At 41.1% G+C, this 24,135-nt stretch overlaps 1 protein-coding gene across 3 annotated transcripts in view; it reads right to left on the bottom strand.

The window, feature by feature from the left end:
• Nucleotides 1-10,269: 10,269 nt before the first annotated feature.
• The window catches only part of SYK (spleen associated tyrosine kinase), a 95,498-nt gene continuing 81,632 nt past the window's right edge, over nucleotides 10,270-24,135 (bottom strand). For 2 of the 3 annotated variants that reach the window (XM_032635572.1, XM_032635570.1), the window contains 3 exons: nucleotides 17,221-17,361; nucleotides 15,703-15,815; nucleotides 10,270-12,927 (listed from right to left, as the gene is read on the bottom strand). In XM_032635572.1, the coding sequence (XP_032491463.1) occupies nucleotides 12,855-12,927; nucleotides 15,703-15,815; nucleotides 17,221-17,361 (327 nt within the window). In that variant the 3' untranslated portion in view covers nucleotides 10,270-12,854. Of the gene's footprint in view, nucleotides 12,928-15,702; nucleotides 15,816-17,220; nucleotides 17,362-24,135 lie in introns of those variants that run through there. The other variant, XM_032635573.1, reaches the window with a different exon arrangement.

Genomic DNA, 24,135 nt, shown 5'->3' with positions numbered 1-24,135 from the left:
GACCTTTCCTTGTGCATTGACATACTTGGCTCTTTCGAAGACGTCAGTAACAGTGCGTCAGGCCCCAGGTCCATGCCGGTAAGCGGGGGAAACCTGTTCTACACACTGAGAACTGAAAGGGGAAAAGCAGTTCAAGCTGGTTAATAAGAGAGAGTTATTTTCATGTTGAGAAGAGCATTAAAAGTCCAAGAAGTTCTGAAAAAAAGAATAGACACAGACACCTGTTTGACAGAGTCACACGCACTCACACATACACACAAAGAATCCCTGGGGAAACATTACAAAAGAATACAGGTCCCATGAGCCAGCTGTGGACCCTGTGTTTCCAAACGATAACATACAGAAGTAGGAATTCGGAATAGAATGAACTCTCTGGCACTTTAGCCAGTGAGTTCTCATTGCAGAACGTTCAGGAAAGGATGTCGTACTGACGTTAAGAGAAGAGTGTCCCAGAATGAACATATGTCTGAAAGTTTTGATTGCAGAGTAAAGTCGATTGACGTGGCTCTCTGTTCCATGCTATGCTTTATCTCGGCAGCCCTTTGCTTTGGAGAGATCCCCTCTGCTCAATTCTGTCCATCTCAAGACAGAACTCATCTCTGAGCCAAGGAGAGTCTTCTCGGGTCCTAGTGTCCTGATACCCGTTGTGTGTTTAGGTCACTTTTTTTCTGTCTGATTTCCCCGCCATGTTCATAATCATGTGAGGTACAAAGTGCTGGTAAGTGGGATTGGCTTCATCAAGCATCCTCTTTTCTTTCTTCTTCAGGGTTGAATGCTGACGGAAGTAAGAAGAGGTGGGGAGGGATGGAGCAGGCTGGAGGCTTATCAGGCAGCTCGTGCCCCTCAATTCTGACAGGTGCTGGGGGTGGCAGCATGCTGCAGTGTAAGGTTGCTCACCTGGGCACCCTGGCAGGCAGAAAGCTCCCTGGCATCCCTGGGAACACATCCAGTGTCCAGGGGTCCTGCTCTCCCAGATGCCTTCAGTATGAGAGGAGACACTTCTCTGGATGTTCTCCAAGCATCTCCAGATGCATCATGAAATCGAAAACTCACTTCCTGCACAGCAGGTGCAGATGACTTGCCTACTTCGGTGAAAATCACTTTCTTTCTGGAACAACCCACCTGAGAAGGACTCGAATTCAGCAAAATGGTTTTCTTTTTTTTAACATCTTTATTGGAGTATAATTGCTTTACAATGTTGTGTTAGTTTCTGCTGTATAACAATGTGAATCAGCTATACATATACATATACATATATCCCCATATCCCTTCCCTCTTGCATCTCTCTCTCACCCTCCCTATCCCATTCCTCTAGGTGGTCACAAAGCACCAAGCTGATCTCCCTGTGCAATGCAGCTGCTTCCCACTAGCCATCTATTTTACAGTTGGTAGTGTATATATGTCAATGCTACTTTCTCACTTCGTCCCAGCTTACACTTGCCCCTCCCCTAGTACTCAATTCCATTCTCTACGTCTTCGTCTTTGTTCCCATACTGCCCCTAGGTTCATCAGCACCATTTGTTTTTTGTTTTTATTAGATTCCATATATATGTGTTAGCATACAGTATTTGTTTTTCTCTTTCTGACTTACTTCACTCTGTATGACAGACTATAGGTCCATCCAACTCACTACAAATAACTCAATTTTGATTCCTTTTATGGCTGAGTAATATTCCATTGTACATATATACCACATCTTCTTTATCCATTCATCTGTCGATGGACACTTAGGCTGCTTCCATGTCCTGGCTATTGTAAATAGAGCTGCAATGAACATTGTGGTTCATGACTCTTTTTGAATTATGGTTTTCTCAGGGTATATGCCCAGTAGTGGGATTCCTGTGTCATATGGTAGTTCTACTTTTAGTTTTTTAAGGAACCTCCATACTGTTCTCCATAGTGGCTGTATCAATTTACATTCCCACCAACATTGCAAGAGGGTTCCCTTTTCTCCACACCCTCTCCAGCATTTATTGTTTGTAGATTTTTTGATGATGGCCATTCTGACTAGTGTGAGGTGATACCTCATTGTAGTTTTGATTTGCATTTCTCTAATGATTAGTGATGTTGAGAATCCTTTCATGTGTCTGTTGGCAATCTGTATATCTACTTTGGAGAAATGTCTATTTAGATCTTCTGCCCATTTTTGACTAGGTTGTTTGTGTTTTTTTTTTGATATTGAGCTACATGAACTGCTTGTATATTTTGGAGGTTAATCCATTGTCAGTTGCTTCATTTGCAAATATTTTCTCCCATTCTGAGCGTTGTCTTTTGTCTTGTTTATGGTTTCCTTTGCTGTGCAAAGCTCTTAATTTTCACTAGGTCCCATTTGCTTATTTTTGTTTTTATTTCCATTTCTCTAGGAGGTGGGTCAAAAGGGATCTTGCTGTGATTTATGTCAAAGAGTGTTCTTCCTATGTTTTCCTCAAAGAGTTTTATAGTGTCTGGACTTACATTTAGGTCTTTAATCCATTTTGAGTTTATTTTTGCTATTGTGTTAGGGAGTGTTCTAATTTCATTCTTTTACATGTAGCTCTCCAGTTTTCCCAGCACCACTTATTGAACATGCTGTCTTTTATCCATTGTATATTCCTGCCTCCTTTATCAAAGATAAGGTGACCATAGGTATATGTGTTTATCTCTGGGCTTTCTATCCTATTCCATTGATCAATATTTATGTTTCTGAGCCAGTACTATATTGTCTTGATTACTGTAGCTTTGTAGTATAGTCTGAAACAGGGAACCTGATTTCTCCAGCTCCAGTTTTCTTTCTCAAGATTGCTTTGGCTATTCGGGATCTTTTGTGTTTCCATAAAAATTGTGAAAGTTTTTGTCCTAGTTCTGTGAAAAATGCCAGTGGTAGTTTGATAGGAATTACATTGAATCTGTAGATTGCTTTGGGTAGTATAGTCATTTTCACAATGTTGATTCTTCCAATCAAAGAACATGGTATATCTCTCCATCTGTTTGTATCATATTTAATTTCTTTCATCAGTGTCTTATAGTTTTCTGCATACAGTTCTTTTGTCTCCTTAGATACGTTTATTCCTAGGTATTTTCTTTTTGCTGCAATGGTAAATGGGACTGTTTCCTTAATTTCTCTTTCAGATTTTTCATCATTAATGTATAGGGATACAAGAGATTTCTGTGCATTAATTTTGTATCCTGCTAGTTTACCAAATTCATTGATTAGCTCTAGTAGTTTTCTGGTAGCATCTTTAGGATTCTCTATGTATAGTATCATGTCGTCTGCAAACAGTGACAGCTTTACTTCTTCTTTTCAGATTTGTATTCCTTTTATTTCTTTTTCTTCTCTGATTGCTGTGGCTAAAACTTCCAAAACTATGTTGAATAATAGTGGTGAGAGTGGGTATCCTTGTCTTGTTCCTGATTTTAGAGGTAATGGTTTCAGTTTTTCACCACTAAGAATGATGTTGGCTGTGGCTTTGTCATATATGGCCTTTATTATGTTTAGGTGAGTTGCCTCTATGCCTACTTTCTGAAGGGTTTTTATCATAAATTGGTGTTGAATTTTGTTGAAAGGTTTTTCTGCATGTATTGAGATGATCATATGGTTTTTATTCTTCAACTTGTTGATATGGTGTATCACATTGAATGCTTTGCATATATTGAAGAATCCTAGCATTCCTGGGATAAACCCCACTTGTTCATGGTGTATGATCCTTTTAATGTGTTGTTGGATTCTGTTTGCTAGTATTTTCTTGAGGATTTTTGCATCTATGTTCATCAGTGATATTGGCCTGTAGTTTTCTTTTTTTGTGACATCTTTGTCTGGTTTTTGTATCATGGTGATGGTGGCCTTGTAGAATGAGTTTGGGAGTGTTCCTCCCTCTGCTATATTTTGGAGGAGTTTGAGAAGGATTGGTGTTAGCTCTTCTCTAAATATTTGGTAGAATTCGCCTATGAAGCCATCTGGTCCTGAGCTTTTGTTTGTTGGAAGGTTTTAAATTACATTTTCGATTTCAGTGCTTGTGATTTGTTTGTTCATATTTTCTATTTCTTCCTGGTTCAGTCTCAGAAAGTTGTGCTTTTCTAAGAATTTGTCCATTTCTTCCAGGTTGTTCATTTTATGGGCATATAGTTGCTTGTAATAATCCCTCATGATTCTTTGTATTTCTGTGGTGTCAGTTGTTACTTCTCCTTTTTCATTTCTAATTCTATTGATTTGAGTCTTCTCCCTTTTTTTTTTTTGATGAGTCTGGCAGTGCTTTATTAATTTTGTTTATCTTCTCAAAGAACCAGCTTTTAGCTTTATTGATCCTTGAGATCATTTCCTTCATTTCTTTTTCATTTATTTCTGATCTGATCTTTATGATTTCTTTCCTTCTGCTAACTTTGAGTTTTTTTGTTCTTCTTTCTCTAATTGCTTTAGGTGTAAGGTTAGGTTGTTTATTTGACATTTTTCTACTTTCTTGAGGTAGGATTGTATTGCTGTAAACTTCCCTCTTAGAACTGCTTTTATGGTATCCCATAGGTTTTTGCTCATCGTGTTTTCATTGTCATTTGTTTCTAGGTATTTTTTGATTTCCTTTTTGATTTTTCAGTGATTTTTTAGTTATTTAGTAGTGTATTGTTTAGACTCCATGTGTTTGTATTTTTTATAGTTTTTTTTCCCTGTTATTGATATCTAGTCTCATAACACTGTGATCAGAAAAGGTACCTGATATGATTTCAATTTTCTTAAATTTACCAAGGCTTGATTTGTGACCCAAGATATGATCTATCCTGGAGAATGTTCCATGAGCACTTGAGAAGAAAGTGTATTCTGTTGTTTTTGGATGGAATGCCCTATAAATATCAGTTTCAATTAGGTCTATCTTGTTTAATGTGTAATTTAAAGCTTGTGTTTCCTTATTTATTTTCATTTTGGTTGATCTGTCCATTCGTGAAAGTAGGGTGTTAAAGTCCCCTACTATGATTGTGTTACTGTCAATTTCCCCTTTTATGGCTTTTAACATTTGCCTTATGTATCGAGTGCTTCTATATTGGGTGCATAAATGTTATATTTTCTTGGATTGATCCCTTGATCATTATGTAGTGTCCTTCTTTGTCTCTTTAATAATAGTCTTTATTTTAAAGTCTATTTTGTCTGATATAAGAATTGCTGCTCCAGCTTTTTTTGATTTCCATTTGCATGGAATATCTTTTTCCATCCCCTCACTTTCAGTTTGTATGTGTCCCTAGGTCTGAAGAGGGTCTCTTGTAGACAGAATATATATGGGTCATGTTTTTGTATCCATTCAGCCAGTCTATATCTTTTGGTTGGAATATTTAATCCATTTACATTTAAGGTAATTATCGATGTGTATGTTCCTATTACCCTTTTCTTAATTGTTTTGGGTTTTTTAGGTCTTTTCCTTTTCTTGTGTTTCCTGCCTAGAGAAATCCCTTTAGCATTTGTTGTAAAGCTGGTTTGATGGTGCTGAATTCTCTTAAGTTTTGCTTGTCTGCAAAGGTTTTAATTTCTCCATCGAATCTGAATGAGATCCTTGCTGGGTAGGGTAATTTTGGTTGTAGGTTTTTCCCTTTCATCACTTTAAATATGTCCTGCCACTCCCTTCTGGTTTACAGAGTTTCTGCTGAAAGATCAGCTGTTAACCGTATCGGGATTCCCTTGTATGTTATTTGTTGCTTTTCCCTTGTTGCTGTTAATATTTTTTTTGTATTTAATTTTTGATAGTTTGATTAATATGTGTCTTTGTGTGTTTCTCCTTGGATTTATCCTGTATGGGACTCTCTGTGCTTCCAGTACTTGAGTGACGATTTCCTTTCCCATGTTAGGGAAGTTTTCAACTATAATCCCTTCAATATTTTCATAGACCCTTTCATTTTCTCTTCTTTTTCTGGGACCCCTGTAGTTTGAATGTTGGTGTGTTTAATGTTGTCCCAGAGGTCTCTGAGACTGTCTTCAATTCTTTTCATTCTTTTTTTTTTTTATTCTGCTCCCTGGCAATTATTTCCATTATTTTATCTTCCAGCTGTCTTATCCGTCCTTCTTCCTCAGTTATTCTACCGTTGATTCCTTCTAGATAGAGAATTTTTAATTTCATTTATTGTGTTGTTCATCATTGTTTCTTTGCTCTTTAGTTCTTCTAGGTCCTTATTAAATGTTTCTTTTATTTTCTCTATTCTATTTCCAAGATTTTGGATCACTTTACTATCATTTCTCTGAATTCTTTTTCAGGTAGACTGCCTATTTCCTCTTCATTTCTTTGGTCTGGTGGGTTTTTACGTTGCTCCTTCATCTGCTGCATATTTCTCTGTCTTCCCATTTTGCTTAACTTACTGTGTTTAGGGTCTTATTTTCGCAGGCTGCAGGTTCATATTTCCCGTTGTATTTGGTGTCTGCCCACAGTGGTTAAGGCTGGTTCATGACTTGTGTAGGCTTCCTGGTGGAGGGGACTGATGCTTGTGTTCTGGTGGGTGGGGCTCGATCTTGTCTTTCTGGTGGGCAGGGCTGCATCCGGTGTTGTGTTTTGTGGTGTCTGTGAACTTATTATGATTATAGGCAGCCTCTCTGCTAATGTGTGGTGTTGTGTTCTTGTCTTGCTAGTTGTTTGTCATGGGGGATTCAACACTGGAGGTTGCTGGCCATTGGGTGGAGCTGGGCCTTAGCATTGGGATGGAGATCTCTGGGAGAGCTGTTGCCAATTGATATTACATGGGGCTGGGAGGTCTCTGGTGTACAGTGTCCTGAACTCAGCTCTCCCACCTCAGAAGCTTAGGCCTGACACCAGGCTGGGCCACTGAGACCCTGTCAGCCACACGGCCAGGTACGTGGGGATTTTCTTGCTTTTTGGGATGTCTGAGATTTTCTGCCAGCATTCAGTAGGTATTCTGTAGGAGTTGTTCCACATGTAGATGTATTTTTGATATATTTGTGGGAGGAAGGTTATCTCCACATGTTACTCCTCCGCCATCTTGAAGGTCCCTCAAATGGTTTTCTTTTTTTTATTTTCCAGATGGTTTTCTTGATCAATGATCTTTCCTACCTTTCCTTTCCTGTTCATTGTCTGTGTAGCTGAGGCGCCACCTCTTCCCCCATGTTAGGGGAGGAGGGACTCAGAGCAACTGTTCACAAGCCGTGGGTATTAACAGTGCTGTCTTCCAAAGAGCTTTGACATCCTTGGTGGTTTATAGAAATTCATGGTGTCATTTCATATGCGCTATGGAGAATAAACAGTACTAGACACTGGCTCTTTACTTTTATGAACGAGGAAGAGTTGTTTGTGAACAACATACAATTTCCACTCACTGTTCCACAGTTGAATGTTAGTCATGGAAAACTGAGTCATTTGAAGACCTCAAAGACTGCAAAGGCATAAAGTCTCATGAATCACGACTTGGGTAAAATAACGCCTCACTGAGAAAATAGCTCCTGGAAATGTCCTCAGCTGAGTAACATGTGGGCTGAGAGCATCACTTGGTCAGCTAATGCCCCAAAAGGGGGCAGTGACTGGCAGCACCCAGCTGGTGAGATCATGAGTTTAAACAGGCACAGGACGGGTTTGAATCAGCTCAGGACGTGCTGGGTGTCCAGGTAGATTTTTGCTGGATTTGGTGGTGGTGGCTCTGGAAATGTGTACTTTCTTAATGTAGGTTAATTTTGTAAAACTACAAAATAATAAATAAGTGGTCTTAAAAAGAGCTCTGTGTAATGAAACATCAAGTTATGTGTCCTGGGCCCTCCTTCTGTATCAAAATGCTATCATTTTATTTCTTTTTCTTGGAAGGAAAGATTGATTATATGTGTCCCAGTGTTGTGTATATGTGTGTTTGTGTTTGTGTGTGTGTGTATGAGAGAGAGAGAGAGAGAGCGAGAGAGAAGGAAGGAGAGAGAGGGAACATGATGTATAAATAACCCACACTTGAGAACAGGACAGGGCTGGTTTTTCAGCTAATAAGAACAGGGTAACTGTTTCCTTGGATGATTTCAGGGACAGAATTACGTTCCCACAAGTGCACAGTATCCCACTGTAGAGACCCCTCCCTCCTGCGTGGTAAGTCTGGCATTTCCTAAAGTCTGTGAGGAACACCAGCTTGGTCTTGCTAGTAGGCATTGAGCACAATAGTGCTTCTGTGGTCAAAGAAGCCGGGAAAATGATGAGCTAGAAAAAAATGTGTGAAAAGGTCTTTGTTGCACTTTATTCCTTGAACTTTGGGCTAATGGGGCACCAGTGTCCTTACGTGGGAATGCACTCAGCCATGTTATTTGATCAGGGAACTGCTGGGTGCAGAGCACAGCTCTGTCTTCCAGACTCATGTTTGCAGGAAGACACCTGTGAGCTGTTTCTCCGGTTTTTCTTTGGATAGACAGCAGGGAGAAGGAAAAGGTGTAGGGCCTGGGGGCCTGACTGTGTTTTGCCTCTGCTGGGCTCCCAATACCTGAGAAAGGCCATGATTCAGGAGGACTTGCTTTCCCTGAAGCAGGGACAAATTCCACCCTGAGGCCACAAGCCAGTGTCTAGAAGGAAGCAACTGCTGCATAAAGTGGAAATGGCAGCATCGTTTGTCCTGAACTAGAATCTCTTTCTGGCTCTTTCAAATTATTTTCATTTTTTTGAAAATCAGCTTTATGTTTCAGAAGCTGGGAGCCACTGATGCTCCTGGCCTTAGGTGTTCTACAAATTGATAGGCAGTTCAGGGTCACACAATGAGTTGTCACTTCCATGTATCAGGTGGTCATTTGATACGTTTCTTTATAGCAATGTCATTCATAGCCCCCTCCCCCCCGTATGGGGGGTTAGTTTTCAGACCCTTCAGTTTGGCCTGTGTGGGTGGGATGGGAAAAACACATTCTCTTCCTCCAGTCAACAACACCAGAATGGGCCAATTTCAATAAAATGGAACTCTTGAGTGGCCAAGAAGTCACCCAAGCTTACAGGAAGTCAGCTGTTCTCTGCCGCCCCCCTTTCCTTCGGGCCCCAGCAGCTCTCATCTTAACTGCAGCTCGGGACAGACAAGGTCTAATGGGTGCTTCTTCTAAAAAGAGAAAGTGTTTATTGGCTGGTTCTGAAGTCCCCTCCTCCCCTTGGAAAGACAAGGGCAGGTCTTAAAATCTCTCTCTGCCCGAGCTCACTTTGGTGACAAAGCCATCTCACATCCCTGCTTCCAAGGATCACAAACATGTGATTACCTGGGTTCTGAGCCCTCCCTGGGGTTGAAGAAGTCACTTCCTGAGCTGTCACACAGTGCCACCTGCTGGCCTGGAGAATTCCCATCGACCAGGTTGCCCATTGCTCTTGGGGGCACAGGCTGTGGGGCCCGCTGGCATTTTTAGAATATGGCTCTTGGTCTCTGTGGCCAGCACTTACACGTGTCATCGTAGGTCAGTGGGTAACCCTCAGCTGCAGTCATGCACATCAGGAGGTTGAGTTTGTATGACTCGCCCAAGGTCAGTGCCGGAGACCACCTGTTGTGCCCTGCTTCCAGGGAAACCAGCCAAAGGGCTTTTTGGCAGTCATCCCCCTTCTGGGGCCCTCCAGTGGAGTGTGAGGCCAGCCAACCCAGGTCTCTTCCAAACCTCTGCCTGCCAGGAGCCGGAGGACCTGTAGTGGGGCTGGGAGGGAGGCTGATGGCCAGGAGAGACTCTGGTACTTGACCCAGGCCCAGAGCAGGTAGGAGATGACTAGATCCACTAGCATGTATTCTGAGGCAGGATGTCTGCCCCACAGTGGCACTGAAGTGGTCATTCGGAATAAGGTTCAGTGTGCATGTGTGCTTATTGCAGTGTGTGTATGTGCATGGTGTGTGTGTGTATGTATGTGTATGTATGCGTATGTATGCGATGTCCATGCATGTGTGTAACCTCCTTTAAAACAGGGGATGGGGGCTCTGGATATCTTTTCTTGATATCCCCAATGCTCCCTAAGCTATCTGTACAGAGAAAGGGAAAGTTCACCAGCCACAATGCTGCTCTGGCCTCTTTTGGGATTTCTGTCTTGTTAGCCCACCTCTCATTAGTGTACAATGTGAGCTGTGAGGCTCTCGCTGGGCAGATCCCCTGCCCATGAACAGAGGATCATGGCAGGCCAGAGCCCTCCTTGACAGGCCTTTTCCTTCTGTGCATGGCAGAAGCTTCCAGATCTGCTCCGACCAGCCTGCATACATCCATCTTTTTAGGATGTGGCTGGGGACTTACCATTTTTTAAAATACATGTTGCACATTTGACAATGCTGTTTGGCACCGTGTATTTGACAGTATAACTTATCATACTTTAATCACATCCATGAAAATCATCACAAAGCTCATTTCAAAGTTTTATTAAAAATCACAGTTGAAAAAAAGTCCAGTGACAAAAGATTGCTCTTCTGAAATGAATGGAGAATATGATGCCCGGATTGACAGGTAGAGTGTGCTCTTTGGGAGTCTGGGAGCCTGATAAACTGGCGGTCACCCCTACATGTGAAAACCCAGGTGGGGATGCAGTCATTGGGCTGGGGTAAATGTGAAGTCACCACGCAAAGGACAAAGGCAAGGCTGGTACCAGCAAGTGCAGGGGAAGGACATGCTCAAACGAAAAGCACTTGTAATTATTTTAACCACAGAATGAACTGTGTTTCTGCTACAAAAACTTTTGGTCCCACTGAGGTGACAAAGTGTTTGTGGCATCAGCAGACAATTGGTACTGGCCAGGGCTGTGTGTCTGATGTGCTGTCCTTTTGTTCCTGCTAAACATGGACCAAAAGGTGAAGGCACATGGAGGGCGCCCAGACCCAGGTAAAGACGTGGTTAGACCCATCAGAAGGGCAGCATGCATGTGAAAGCCCAGCCCTGCAGTAAGCCCTAAGCTTCCAAATTTTGCTCATTTACATCATAAATCCTTCCACAAAGGTGCCTTTCCCTATGTGCCTTCCTCTGTGACCCCAGGGAGGAGAACAGTTATCTCTAACACAGGACACAATTTTCACTAGACAAGACTTGGGCAAGCGGCCACAGTGAAAATTCTACACACAGGCCTCTTTCCACTACGGGGAGAAGCAGAGGACAGAGTGGAGGGGAGTGCTGGCTGCCTCCTGGGCAGAGCATCTCTTGCCCACTCACATTTTAGATGTTCTTCATCCCCAGACTCCTGGGAAGGGTATTGAGCTGCTAGACAGTGTGGAAAATCCCACTGGAAAGAAGGCAAGAGCTCTACATGTTTATGACATGCATGCCCTCTATTCCTGTAAGTGTGTGGCCTTGCTACAGACACACTTTGCGGGTAGAAGAAGGACCCTGGGAGTTCAGCAGTGTGTATGGATGGTCTCTTTCTCAGATGCCATTACTGCTTTATCCAGCCCTTTCTGTGATGATTCTACAAACAACCTGACCACAGAGATTGTGTCATTCATCTTTATAATCTCAGGGACTCTAAATGTGCATTGCCATTGTTTTGAGTATCTGCTCACCACACAGGGATCCTCTCTTTAACACGATGATTAAACCACCATGTGGCAAAAAAGCATGGGCGGCTTCTGAAAGTTTCTTAACACAAGTTCTACCAGTGGACCCATGTCTTCTGCTGGCTAAGCTGGGGTGCCGACTGCTGCCTTTCTCCGTGCCTGGCTCCCCTGTCACGAGTGGGGCCTCCTCTCTGGCCATAGGCTGGATGTATACTTTAAAATGTCTTAGGTACCACTGAAGACAAGATGGTCTGAGTTTATGCGTCTCGACTGACCTAAGAAGGATGGCTACAGCAAATCTGATATCAATGGGCTGATGATCTGCATGAGATCAAACATTAGCCAAGGATTAACTAAGACTCAGGGACTAGAAAAAATTTCTTGGGTCTTGTATCTTCAACCCAAAGTCACACTCAATGAGGTTTACTTGTGGAGAGGGTCAGGATCTGTGGCTTTATTGTGAATTGATACTTGCCTTAGAAACTCCTCTTTAGATGACTTTGGCCACCAGGTTGTCCCTCACTATGAATACAGAAAAAGTCAGGGAATTCTGGCTGCAGCCCCTCTCTAGGGGAGAGCAAGCTTGGACCCCACTAAGCAGACGACAGCCCGCTGTACCCTGCTGTCTGTCCTAGGTCAGATCTGAGATGACAGACATCCTCTTCCCTACTGGGTCTCCACGAAGAACTTTATTTATTAGTCTCCAGTCAAGTACAGTCTTCAGAGAGGCTTTTGGGGGGAAAGTAAGCCAAGCCAATTCATTCCAACAGGCTCCATTTTTCATACAGATGTGAGTCTTCTGCCTCAGAACACATAGAGCAAAAGCAGTATCCATACTTGTTATTTTCCCTTAACTGGGCTACAGGCTTAGAAATTGCAGTGGTCCAGCCTGATTTTTTTAAGCCTCAAAACACTTTTATCGGGGAATGTTTTTCAGTGGCAGGGCTCAGTCTTGGGACCTGTAGGAGCCATGTTCTGGAGGCAGTCAAACCTCTTCTCCTCTCCTTTCCTTCCCTCCACGGCAGGCATCACAAGCCAAGGGCACCCTCTGGCCACTGAAAATGCAGCCGAAATGGGCAAGAGGGTTCAGCACGCCATGGTGATGCTGGGTATTCAAATGCAGCCCAGGAGCCCGAGAACTGAAAAGACAGAAAGAAATTTGGAAATAAATCCTGCAAATAACCTGCCACACAGACAAGAAACACACACGAATCCACGGGACCCTTGGTCCTGGTGTCCGTCTGTCTTCCCACCGCTCCTCTGGGACGGGTTGCTTTGTGGAGGGCGTGTTCCAGGACAGGCTTTGGGGAACGACAGTCAGTGGAACGTTCCACCTGAGCTGGCTCTCCCGGGTGGAGGAAGATGGAGACTCAAAATCAAAGCATTGGAATAGTCTTCCCTCGACTGCTCATTTGCTCAAAGGCAGCCACAGACGGGCGCGGGAGCCGTTAGTTAACCACATCGTAGTAGTAATTGCGCAGCCGCAGTTCCACTGCTACAAATCCGGGCCTGTTCTCCACGCTGCAAAGGGAAGAGAGGCATTATTGTTTGTTATCAATGCTTGTGAAAAAGTACTGGTCACAGCAGGGGTCTTTGCAGGCCAAGTGCTAGTGGAGTGGCGGCGCCCCACTTCCTCATGACCCTGCGGTCACACTGCATCCCTGCTCTAAGTGTGGCTGACCAGAAGTCTCTGGGGAATACAGTGTTAGGCCCACCCCAGACCTAAAGAACCCAATCTGCATTCAACAAGGTCCCCAGGTGACTCCTGTCCACCTTAAAGATGGGAAAGTTTTGTTCTCAAAGTCAGGATCTTTTAACCGCAGGTTCAGAGACTGTCTCCTTATGACCTAGCAAAACAGAACGTGTCTGAAAATACTTAGTTGGTCAGTGTGCTGCAGATATATATTTAACGTTTGACTCAATCTTTTTTTTAAAAAAATGTGGACACAATTTAAACTTCCCCTCCCCACACCCCAATCAGATGGCTCTGGATTTTCTGAAAAGACGCTGCTATTCTAAACCTTAACGTGGCCAGGCCTTACTTCTGTCACTGTTGGCAGGTGAGGCGATGATGTATATAAACCATGGGTAAAAGTTTTTGTAACAACCTGCAACCTCTAAACAAACTTCTATAGACATCTCTGATTTCTCTAACATGGGCATACTGAACAGAATCAGTTGGAAGCAAGTATTTCTTAAAATTCGGAGAGTCTATCCTTGCTTGGAAGTTAATTTTATTTTGCAAGATTTTTGGCTATACTGCAAGTGGGTAAAACTGCCCAAAAAGTGACATAGAACTTGAGGTTAAACTGCATGAACTGTCCACATTCAACCTTTTTGACCTACAACAACTGTGATTTCATATGGTTCAGTCTAGTTATAAGAGAACAACCAGGAACCACACACGGGAACCAAGAATCATTTACTGTTATAAGGGCAGCTTCTACAGAACCAAAATAGGTTGTCTTGTCAAATGGCATCAAACAAATGGTTGCACCTACAGCTTTCAAGAGCAGGCAATAAAACTGTGTAAAAATATCAGCCATCTGTGGTCATGTCTATAGACCACACTCACCGTGAGAAGATGTCTCTGGCCACCACATTGTGTTGCAGGAGGGGACGTGATGGCCAAGCCTGGGATGTAGGACCATGTGTGGAAACCTGTGTCCACACAGAAGGAAAGCCTCCCTCCTGCTACTAAACTTCAAGCCAAAGAACACAACTTCAACATCTTTGCCAAACAGTGTGTTCTACTCCTACCATGGGGATCCGAATGTACCAAGAGTCCCTCTGAGTCTTGCTGTAAGGGTTTCATCCACCCAGCAGCCTAGCACCAAGCAAACAAACTAGTGTAGGGAAACAGGAGTACAGACTGGCCCTCAGCAAAGACACCTGGTCAGGTTTCCCAGGGAATCTCTCCTTTATACCACGGGTGAGGTTGCCTCTAGGACATCACTGAGCTTCTGCAGAGGAGGGTGGCCAAGTGTCCTGTGTGTGTGCCAGTGTCCTGGTCGCTCCCGACTACCTGGGTCTGGGGTGCTTTTTCTTCTCTGACCCTCGTGCCCATTGGGGGCATTTCCGGCACTCAAGCTCCTCAACCTGCAGTTCTCGGTTGGAATGTCCCTCCCTAAAAGAGGCCAGTATGGACTCTCCAATGGAAGTATGACCCTCCTCCCAAAACTCTCTACTCTCATTCAAAGCTCCCTGTAGCTTGCTCTATAGCACCCATCACAATACATAATCAGGCGTTTATGTTGGGGTTAATCTGTTTCCTGTTTGCCTAGCCCAGAATTGTAACCTCCATGAGGAAAGTGGCAGGGAAATAACTGCCCTCTCTCTTGCTGACCCTGGGTCACTTCTAGATAATAATGAGATTCTTCACTTCCACTCCCAGCTACAGTTGTGGAAGATGCTTCCCGGGGCATTGCAGAATCCCAGGTGGCATCTGAAAGCACCTGAAATATCCATCATCCTGAAGATACTCTTGCAATATCAGCTGTCATATCTGAGAACAAACCTGACCCTCGAAGTATCAAATCTACTGGCAGATATATGAGCTCCCCCGGATGACAGACCTGCATCATTGCCAAGTTGCAAGGGCGCTATACGCACACTTCAGTGTCAGAGGGACAGAGACCATGGCTTGGAGGTTTCCCCATGATGCATGTCCAGGCTGCCAAACCCAGGCAAGGTCAAAGGCCACGTCCCTGATTCTTAGGTGCAGTGTGTTTCCCTTGCCAGCTGAGCTGCCCTGGACATCACCTGCCTACAACGTCACATGTGCTCTACCAGGCAGGCCATGTGAGGCCCCTCAGTGCAGACTCTAGGGCCACTGTTCCAAGTTCTGAGTTGCTTCTTGGGAAGTGCTACCTTGGCCAATCCATCTGTGAACTGGCCACCATCCGTGGTCATGCCTCACTCTGAAAGATGATCAGGAATTAGGAAGTATGACATCCCCCTGCTAAGTACCTCTGCCATCCGCTCATGCCAAAATAGCACGTATCACCAGACCAGACCCTTAAGCGTATGTTTTTACTTTGACCACCCCTCCACCCTTTGGCCAATATTATCTATGTCTAAATTTTGATATCCCGAATTAGAGTAATTGTCTATACTCTTTAGACTAAAGAATATAAGTGTGTGGTCCAGGAAGCAAGACCTCTCCCCGCATTGTTTGTTTAGAAAGGAGCCCATCCCTGATTCATGAAAAGACAGAATTCATGCTCCTTTCTAGTGCTCGGCAATTCTATCTATCCAGAGCATTGGGCTAAATGGCAGGAAGGTCTGGGTACTCACTCATAGGTCCAGCACAGGGTCATCAGCTCGTACATCTCTCTCGGACACCCTGGAGGGCACCCCATCCTCTCTCCTTTCTCCAGCATAGCAGAAACTTCACTGCCTTTCATTCCCTAAAACATGCAAAATATTCTTGAGCTTTTTAAACATAGCATGCAGCAAAACAAAACAAATACATCCTACCCCCCAAAAGAAACAAAAGAGTACATGCTGTATGATTTCAACTATATAAAGTACAAAAAATAGAAGCACCTAATCTATTTTTTTTTAATATTTATTTGGCTGCTCTGGGTTTTAGTTGCAGCACACAGGATCTTCATTGTCACGTACAAGATCTTTAGTTGTGGCATGTGGGATCTTTTTAGCTGTGGTATGTGGGATCTAGTTCTCTGACCAGGGACCGAACCTGGGCCCCCCTCATTGGAAGCGTGGAGTCTTAACCACTGGACCACCAGGGAAGTACCAGGAGCACCTAATCTATGATGCTAGAAGTCAGATGGGTTACCCTTGGGGTAAGTTTTGTGTGTGCAGGGGGAAAGGGGGGCTTCTGTTCTGTTTCTTCATTTGGGGGCTGGCTTCACGGGTGTGTCCCAATTGTGAAAATCCATCAAGCTGTGGCCTAGGATTTGTGCACTTTTCAGTATATATATATATATATATATATATATATATATATATATGAAAAAAATCGGAAAAAAGGTAACAGCTACAAATTTGATAATGGGAATAGCCATTATTTCTATTTGAAATCTAATAAATGGTGATTTGGGTATATATTTGATGAAATAAAATTTATATTTTAAGGCAGGACAAGAAAAAAATTAAACATAAAATTCTGCGTTTGTTTGGACATTCTCCCTCCCTCCCCGCTGTGCAGTGTACACCTGCATTACACATTAACCAGAGCTCCTCAAAGATGGGAGTGCCTGCTTGACCGTAAAGATCACTTTTTTCCTTTCTCCTGACACTAGCACTGTGACTTCTTTAAAAAATAGTGCTCTTTCCTAGCTTTGTAGGTCATGGTGACTTGCCGCTCCCTCTGTACATGTTTACCTGGACTATGTATCCCTAGTGACCTTTATGTAAAATATCGGTATGTCATTTTGAGGTATGATCCTTTGTCTCAAAAATATATATGACTGTGCCTTCGACTTCTAACGGTGGAACAGTTCTCAGAGCTTTCCGAGAATCTACTTCCTGGGTTATAGTCCTCAGTTTGGCTCAAATAAAATTCCCTTTTACCCTTCTTAACTTGATAGTTAACTGAATTTCGTTGACATATTTTATGCATATTTATATGTGTAATACACAATTTAAAAAAACCCACATACTGTCCAGATAGCTTCAAATATTTCTTTCAGTTTAGAATAAAGAGATCATATTCACCCCCCACTCTCAAAAGATAAAGACTCAGAAAGGGTGTCCAGATTTGATGATTTTCAGGGTCCTTTAAAGATAATCTGGGGCTTATCTGTTTTGATGGTCTGTTAATTAGGAAATGAAACAAATGTAGCTCACCCGATACGGCTTCTGCCCGTAGGAAAATGCTTCCCACATTAACACTCCAAAGCTCCAGACGTCACTCTTGCTGGAGAACTTGTAGTAGTTGATGCATTCCGGAGCGTACCACTTCACGGGCCACTTCCCGTGGGTCTGGGCCTGAAAACCAAGCACATAAAGAGATGTTTCATTAAGAATAAAATGGTGGACATCATGTTTGTTCATAGCAGCACTATTCACAACAGCCAAAGGTGGAAGCAACCCAGATGTCCATCGACAAATGAATGGATAAACAAAATGGGGTATATTGATACAGTGGAGTATCATTCAGCCTTAGGAAGGAAGGGAACTCTGATACACGCCACGACATGGATGAACCATGCGGTTACCTTTTATTATGCTCAGTGAAGTAGGCCATTCAAGTCACTAAAGGACAAATATTGTATGATTCCACTCATCTGATGCCCCTGGAGTAGTCCCATTCATAGAGACAGAAAGTAGAATAATGGTTGCCTGGGGCTGTGGAGAGAGGGTGGGATGGAGAGTAGCTGTTTAATGGGTATAGAGTTTCGGTTTGGGAAGATGAAAAGAATTCTAGAGATTGGTTGTGAGCAAAGTGAATGTACTGAACATTACTAAACTGTACCCTTAAAGACAGTTAAGATGGTAAAATTTATGTTATGTGCATTTTACCATAATTAAAAAAAAAGAAAGAAAATCATGACTCACAAAATGCCTGTGTGTATATATCTGGTCTGAATCTTAAAAATATGTTAAATCTTAACATCTTAAATTTTTAAAATGTAAATACAATTTTTAAGGTTCAGACTGAAGTTTTTGTATTTTTTAGTCGCTTTCTCTTACCTCTTCCTTTGTCTACTCACAGCTTCTTGGAGCTTGGCGTGGCAATGCAAGAGTCAGGCCTGAATATTACTTCATGGTTTTGCTCCAAGAAATACTAGGTTGTTCATAATATATTTAACTATTACTGTACATTTGTCTACATCTTTAAGCCAACACTGTTTTGGGGGAGACGGTTTGCTAGTATTTAAAACAAAGTTGTAAACTTTCTAATTTAAAAAAGCAGGTGCTAGTAAAGAGATAAAAATCTTGCCAGCAAAACTCTTTCTTTGGGGCTTTAGCATTCAGCATGGTGTAGTGAAGTCTTGATACCTCCCATGGAAGTCACTCTAACCTGGGTGACATTTCTTGAAGTGGAGGGAGGGAGGTGAGTTGCCCTACGGTGGCCAGAGGAGACAACTCGGGGATATCAATCTGAGACCACAGGTGCTAGGGCACTTCTCTAAATGACACACTGCTTATATGTCTGTCTCATTCATGTTATGTATTATTTCTAGATTTTGATTTCAAAAGTTGTGAACAATCTAGTCATGTGTGCTATTTCAAGTTTATTCTGAATTTTAAACTGATCACAAAATAAACCTTTGACAAACCCTAAATATGATGAAAAGGGAATCTCTCTCCACCACAAACTCCAAATCCTCACCAAGAAATACAGCATGTTTGATCGTTTTTCTTGAATCCTTCCAGAAAAATCTACATATAAGTATAAACTGGTAATATATGCTTTCTTGAGGGGTAATCAAGCTATAGGTATATACATTTTGCACTTTTTACTTTTTCTACTTAACCATGTGTCATAGATATATGTCTATGTCAGCACATGCAAAGAAAGTCACTTTTAGGAGAGTTAATTGTATGCTTCGCATAAATCTGCTACAACTGATTTAACCAGCCTCCTACTGAGAGGTCATTAAGTCGTTTCCTGATTTTTGCTATTACACATCATGCTAGAATGAACATTACTGACAGTGTGTATCTTCCCTGTGTGTAGAGTATTTGTAAGGAGTTGCTGGATTAAAGGGCATTTGCATTTACAGTCCTGCTGCACAAATTCACACTGTCATGCACAGTTCTCTGAGCACTGAGCTAATTTGCTTTCATCACTATCATTTCTCTTTAATCTTGCTTAACTCTTTAATGTTTTCCATTTCACTTTGTTTTCTTAAAGAAATTCTCCATGTTCCCATCTTTTCATTTGTGTTCAGTCTCTTTTAGCTGCTTCTAACGTGGCTTCTTTTTTTTTGTACAGTATGATGATTGAGACACGTATATATTGCAAAATGTTTACAACATAAGGTTAGTTAACACATCCTTCACCTGACAAAATTGTTAATTTTTGTTGTCGCTGTTGTAATGGTCTACTTTCTCAGTAACTTCCAAGTACTATACAATGTAGTACTGTTAACTCTAGGCACCGAGCTGCAGATTAGATTCCCAGAATTTATTCCTCTTATAACTAGAACTTTGTACCCTTTGACCAACATCTTCTCATTTCCCCCACCTACCAAACCCTGGCAACCAAAATCTACTCTCTGTTTCTGAGTCTGGCTTTTTAAAATTCCACATATAAATGATATCATACAGTATTTGTCTTTCTCTGACTTATTTCATTTAGCATAATGCCCTCAAGGTCCATCTATGTTATTGCAAATGGCAAGATTTCCTTCTTTTTTATGTCTGAATATATCCCATATATTTGTCTACAGTTTTAAGCCAACACACACATACACACACACACACATGCACACACACACACATACACGTATCATATTTTCTTTATCCATTCACCTATTGATGGATATTAGGTTGTTTCCATGTCTTGGCTATTGTAAATAATGCTGTAATGAACATGGGGGTAAAGATATCTTTATGAGATAGTGATTTCATTACCTTTGGATACATATACAGAATGGGATTGCCAGATGATACAGTAGTTCTATTGTTAATTTTTGAGGAAACTCCATACTGCTATCCATAGTGGCTGCACCAATTTACATTCCCACCAACAGTGTACAAGGATTCCCCTTTCTCCATATCCTCAACAACACTTGTCATCTCTTATCTTTTTGGTGATCGCTATTTTAACAGGTATGAAGAGACATCTCATAGTGGTTCTGATTTGCATTTCTCTGATGCTTAGTGATGTCAAATACCCTTACATGTATTTGTTGGCCATTTGAATGTCTTCTTTTGTCATAGAAATATAGAAAAAAATAGAATACTTCTATTCAGGTCCTTTGCCCATTTAAAAATCTGATTATTTGGGGGGCTTTACTATTGAGTTGTATGAGTTACTTATATATTTTGGATAATTACCAATTATCAGATAGATGGCTTGCAAATATTTTCTCCCATCTGTAGGTTGAACTTTCATCCTGTTGATGTTTCTTTTGTTGTACAGAAACTTTTTAGTTTGATGTAGTCCCATTTGTTGATTTCTGCTTTTGTTGCATGTGCATTTGGTGTCATATGCAAAAAATCATTGCCAAGACCAACACTGAGGAGCTTTTCCCATATGTTTTCTTCTAGGAGTTTTATGGTTTCAAGTCTTACAATCAAGTCCTTAATCCATTTTGAGTTAACTTTTGTGAATGTTATAATATAGAGGTCCAATTTCATTCTTTTGCATGTGAATATCCAGTTTTTTTAACACTATTTATTGAAGAGACTATTTTTTCCCCATTGAACATTCTTGACTCTCTTGTCAAATATTAGTTGACTATATATGCATGGGTTTTTTTCTAGTTTCTTGATTCTGTTCCATTGATCTATGTGTCTGTTTTTATGTCAGTACCACACTGTTTTGATTACTACAGTTTTGTAGCATAGTTTGAAATCAGGAAGCATAATGCTTTCAGCTTTGTTCTTTCTCAAGATTGCTTTGGCTATTCAGGGATTTTTTTGGGTTCCATATGAATTTTAGGATTATTTTTTCTATTTTTGTGAAAAATGCCACTGGAATTCTAATAGGGATTTGTATTGAATCTATAGATGGCTTTGGGTAGTGTAGTAATTTTAACAATATTAACTCTTCTGATCCATGAACACAGGTTATCTTTCCATTTCTTCAATTTTTTTCATCAACATCTTATTTTTGGTACATAGATCTTTCATTTTCTTGGTTAAATTTATCCCTAAGTATTCTATTGCTTTGATGCAATTGTAAATGAGATTTTTTTCCTTTGTTTCTTTTTCGGATAGTTCACTATTAGTGTATAGAAATGCAACTGCTTTTTGTGTGTTGATTTTGTATCTTGTTATTTTACTGAATTTGTTGATTAGTTTTCAGTTTTTTGAGGGAGTCTTTAGGGTTTTCTATATACAGTTGACCCTTGAATAATGTAGGGGTTGGGGGTGCCGACACTTCACACAGTCAAAAATCCATATATAACCTTACAGTTGGCCCTCTGTATCCACAGTTCTGCATCCATGGATTCAACCCATAGTGGATTGTGTAGTACATACTAATGAAAGAAATCCATGTGTAAGTGGACCTGCACAGTTCAAATCTGTGTTGTTCAAGGGTCAAATGTATAAGATCATGTCATCTGCAAATAGAGATGAGGTAATTTTGGTTTATAAGCCTTTTATTTCTCTTTTCTTTCTTTCTTTTTCTTTTCTTTTCTTTTTTTTTTTTTGCCTAATTGCTCTGGCTAGGACTTCCAGTACTGTTTAATCAGTGGTGTGAGTGGGCGCCCTTGTCTTATTCCTTATCTTAGATGAAAAACTTTCAACCTTTCTCCACTGAGTCTAATGTTAGCTGTAGGCTTGCCATACATGGCCTTTATTGTGTTGAGGTATGTTCCTTCTATACTGACTTTTTTGAGACTGTTTATTATGAAATGATGTGAATTATGTCAAATGCTTTTTCTGCACCTAATAAGATGACCATATGATTTTTATCTTTCACTCTATTAATGTGGGGTATCACATTTATTGATTTGAGTATATTGAACTATCCTTGAATTCAAGAATAAATCCCACTTGACCATGGTGTATGATCTTTTTAACGTGTTGTTCAATTTAGTTTGCTAGTATTTTGTTGAGAATTTTTGCATCTATGTTCATCAGGGATATTGGTCTATAGTTTTCTTTCCTTGTATCTGGCTTTTGTATCAGGATAATGTTGGCCTTGAAAAATGAATTTGAGAGTATTTTCTCCTCTTCCATTTTTGGGAATAGTTTGAGAAGGACTAGCGTTAATTCTTCTTGATATGTTTAATAGAATTCTCTTGTAAATTCTGTTAGGTCCATTTGGTCTAAAGCACAGGTCAAGTCCAATGTTTCCTTATTGATTTTCTGTCTCTATACTTATCCATTGTTAAAAGTGGGGTACTGAAGACTGCTACTATTATTATATTGTTATCTATTTCTCCCTTCAGATATGTTAATATTTGATTAATATATTCAGGTTCTCCAATGTTGGGTACATGTATATTTACAATTATTTTATCTTCTTAATGAATTGACCCCTTTACCATTATAAGATGACTGACCTCCTTTGTCTCTTGTACCAGTTTCTGGATTAAAGTCTCTTTTGTCTGATATAAACATAGGTATGCCTGCTACTTCTTGGTTTACATTTGCATGGAATATATTTTTCTATCCCTTCACTTTGAGTTTTTCTGTGTCCTTGAAGTTGAAATGAGTCTCTTGTAGGCAGCAGCATATAGTTGACTTTTTTTTTTTTGTCCACTCAGCCACTCTATGCTTTTTTGATTGGAAAATTTCATCCATTTACAATTAAAGTAATTATTCATAGGTAAAGACTTACTAATACCATATTATGGTTTTCTGGATGTTTTAAATTTCTTTTGCTCCTTTCTTCCTCTCTTACTCTCTTCCTTTTTGATTTGATGAATTTCCATAGTGGTATACTTTGCTTCCCTTTTCTCTATCTTGTATGTATCTATGGCAAGTTTTTGACTTGTGGTTACCCTGAGGCTTACATAAAACATCTTATAAATATAAGTCTATTTTAAGGTGATAACAGCTTAACTTCGACTGTATGCAGAAACTCTACCCTTGTACTCCTCCCCACATGTTATGTTTTGTTTTGTTTTGTTTTTTGTAGTATGCGGGCCTCTCACTGTTGTGACCTCTCCCGTTGTGGAGCACAGGCTCCGGACGCGCAGGCTCAGCAGCCATGGCTCACAGGCCCAGCCGCTTTGCAGCGTGTGGGATCTTCCCGGACTGGGACATGAACCCATGTCCCCTGTATCGGCAGGCGGACTCTCAACCACTGCGCCACCAGGGAAACCCATGTTATGTTTTTGATATCACAATTTATGTCTTTTTATATCATGTATCCATTAACAAATTATTGTAGCTATAGCTATTTTTAATACTTCTGTTCTTTAATCTTTATATCAGCATTAAGTGATTAACACAACACCATACTAGAGTAATGGGGTATGCTGAATTTGACTATATACTTACCTTTATCAGTACGTTTTATATTTTCATATGCTTCCATGTTACTAATTAGCTTCCTTTTATTTCACCTTGAAGAACTCAGAATTTCTTGTAAGGAAGATCTAGTGGTGATAAACTCTCTCAGCTTTTGTTTGCCTGGGAAAGTCTTTGTCTCACCTTCCTTTCTGAAGGACAGTTTTGGAACATAAAGTATTCTTGGTTGGCAATGTTTTTCTTTCAGAACTTTGAATGTATCATTCCACTCTCTCCTGGCCTGTAGGTTTGTGCTGAGAAATCTGGTGGTAGCCTTATGGGGAGCTCCCTTGTAAGGGACAAGCTTTTTATCCTCTTGCTGTTTTTATGATTCTCTCTTTGCCTGATTTTTGACAATTTTATTATTTTGTGTCTTGGAGAAGATCTATTTGAATTGAATTTATTTGGGGACCTATTAGCTTCATGAACTTGGATGTCCAAATCTCTCCTCAGATTTGGGAAGTCTCAGCCATTATTTTTTTATTTTAAATTTTTTTTTTTTTTAGTATGCGGGCCTCTCACTGCTGTGGTCTCTCCCGTTGTGGAGCACAGGCTCTGGACACGCAGGCTCAGCAGCCATGGCTCACGGGCCCAGCCACTCCACAGCATGTGGGATCTTCC

This window comes from Phocoena sinus, chromosome 6 (assembly GCF_008692025.1).
Source record: "Phocoena sinus isolate mPhoSin1 chromosome 6, mPhoSin1.pri, whole genome shotgun sequence".
In the NCBI taxonomy this organism is placed as follows: Eukaryota; Metazoa; Chordata; class Mammalia; order Artiodactyla; family Phocoenidae; genus Phocoena; species Phocoena sinus.
This window is presented reverse-complemented; position numbering and strand designations above follow the sequence as displayed.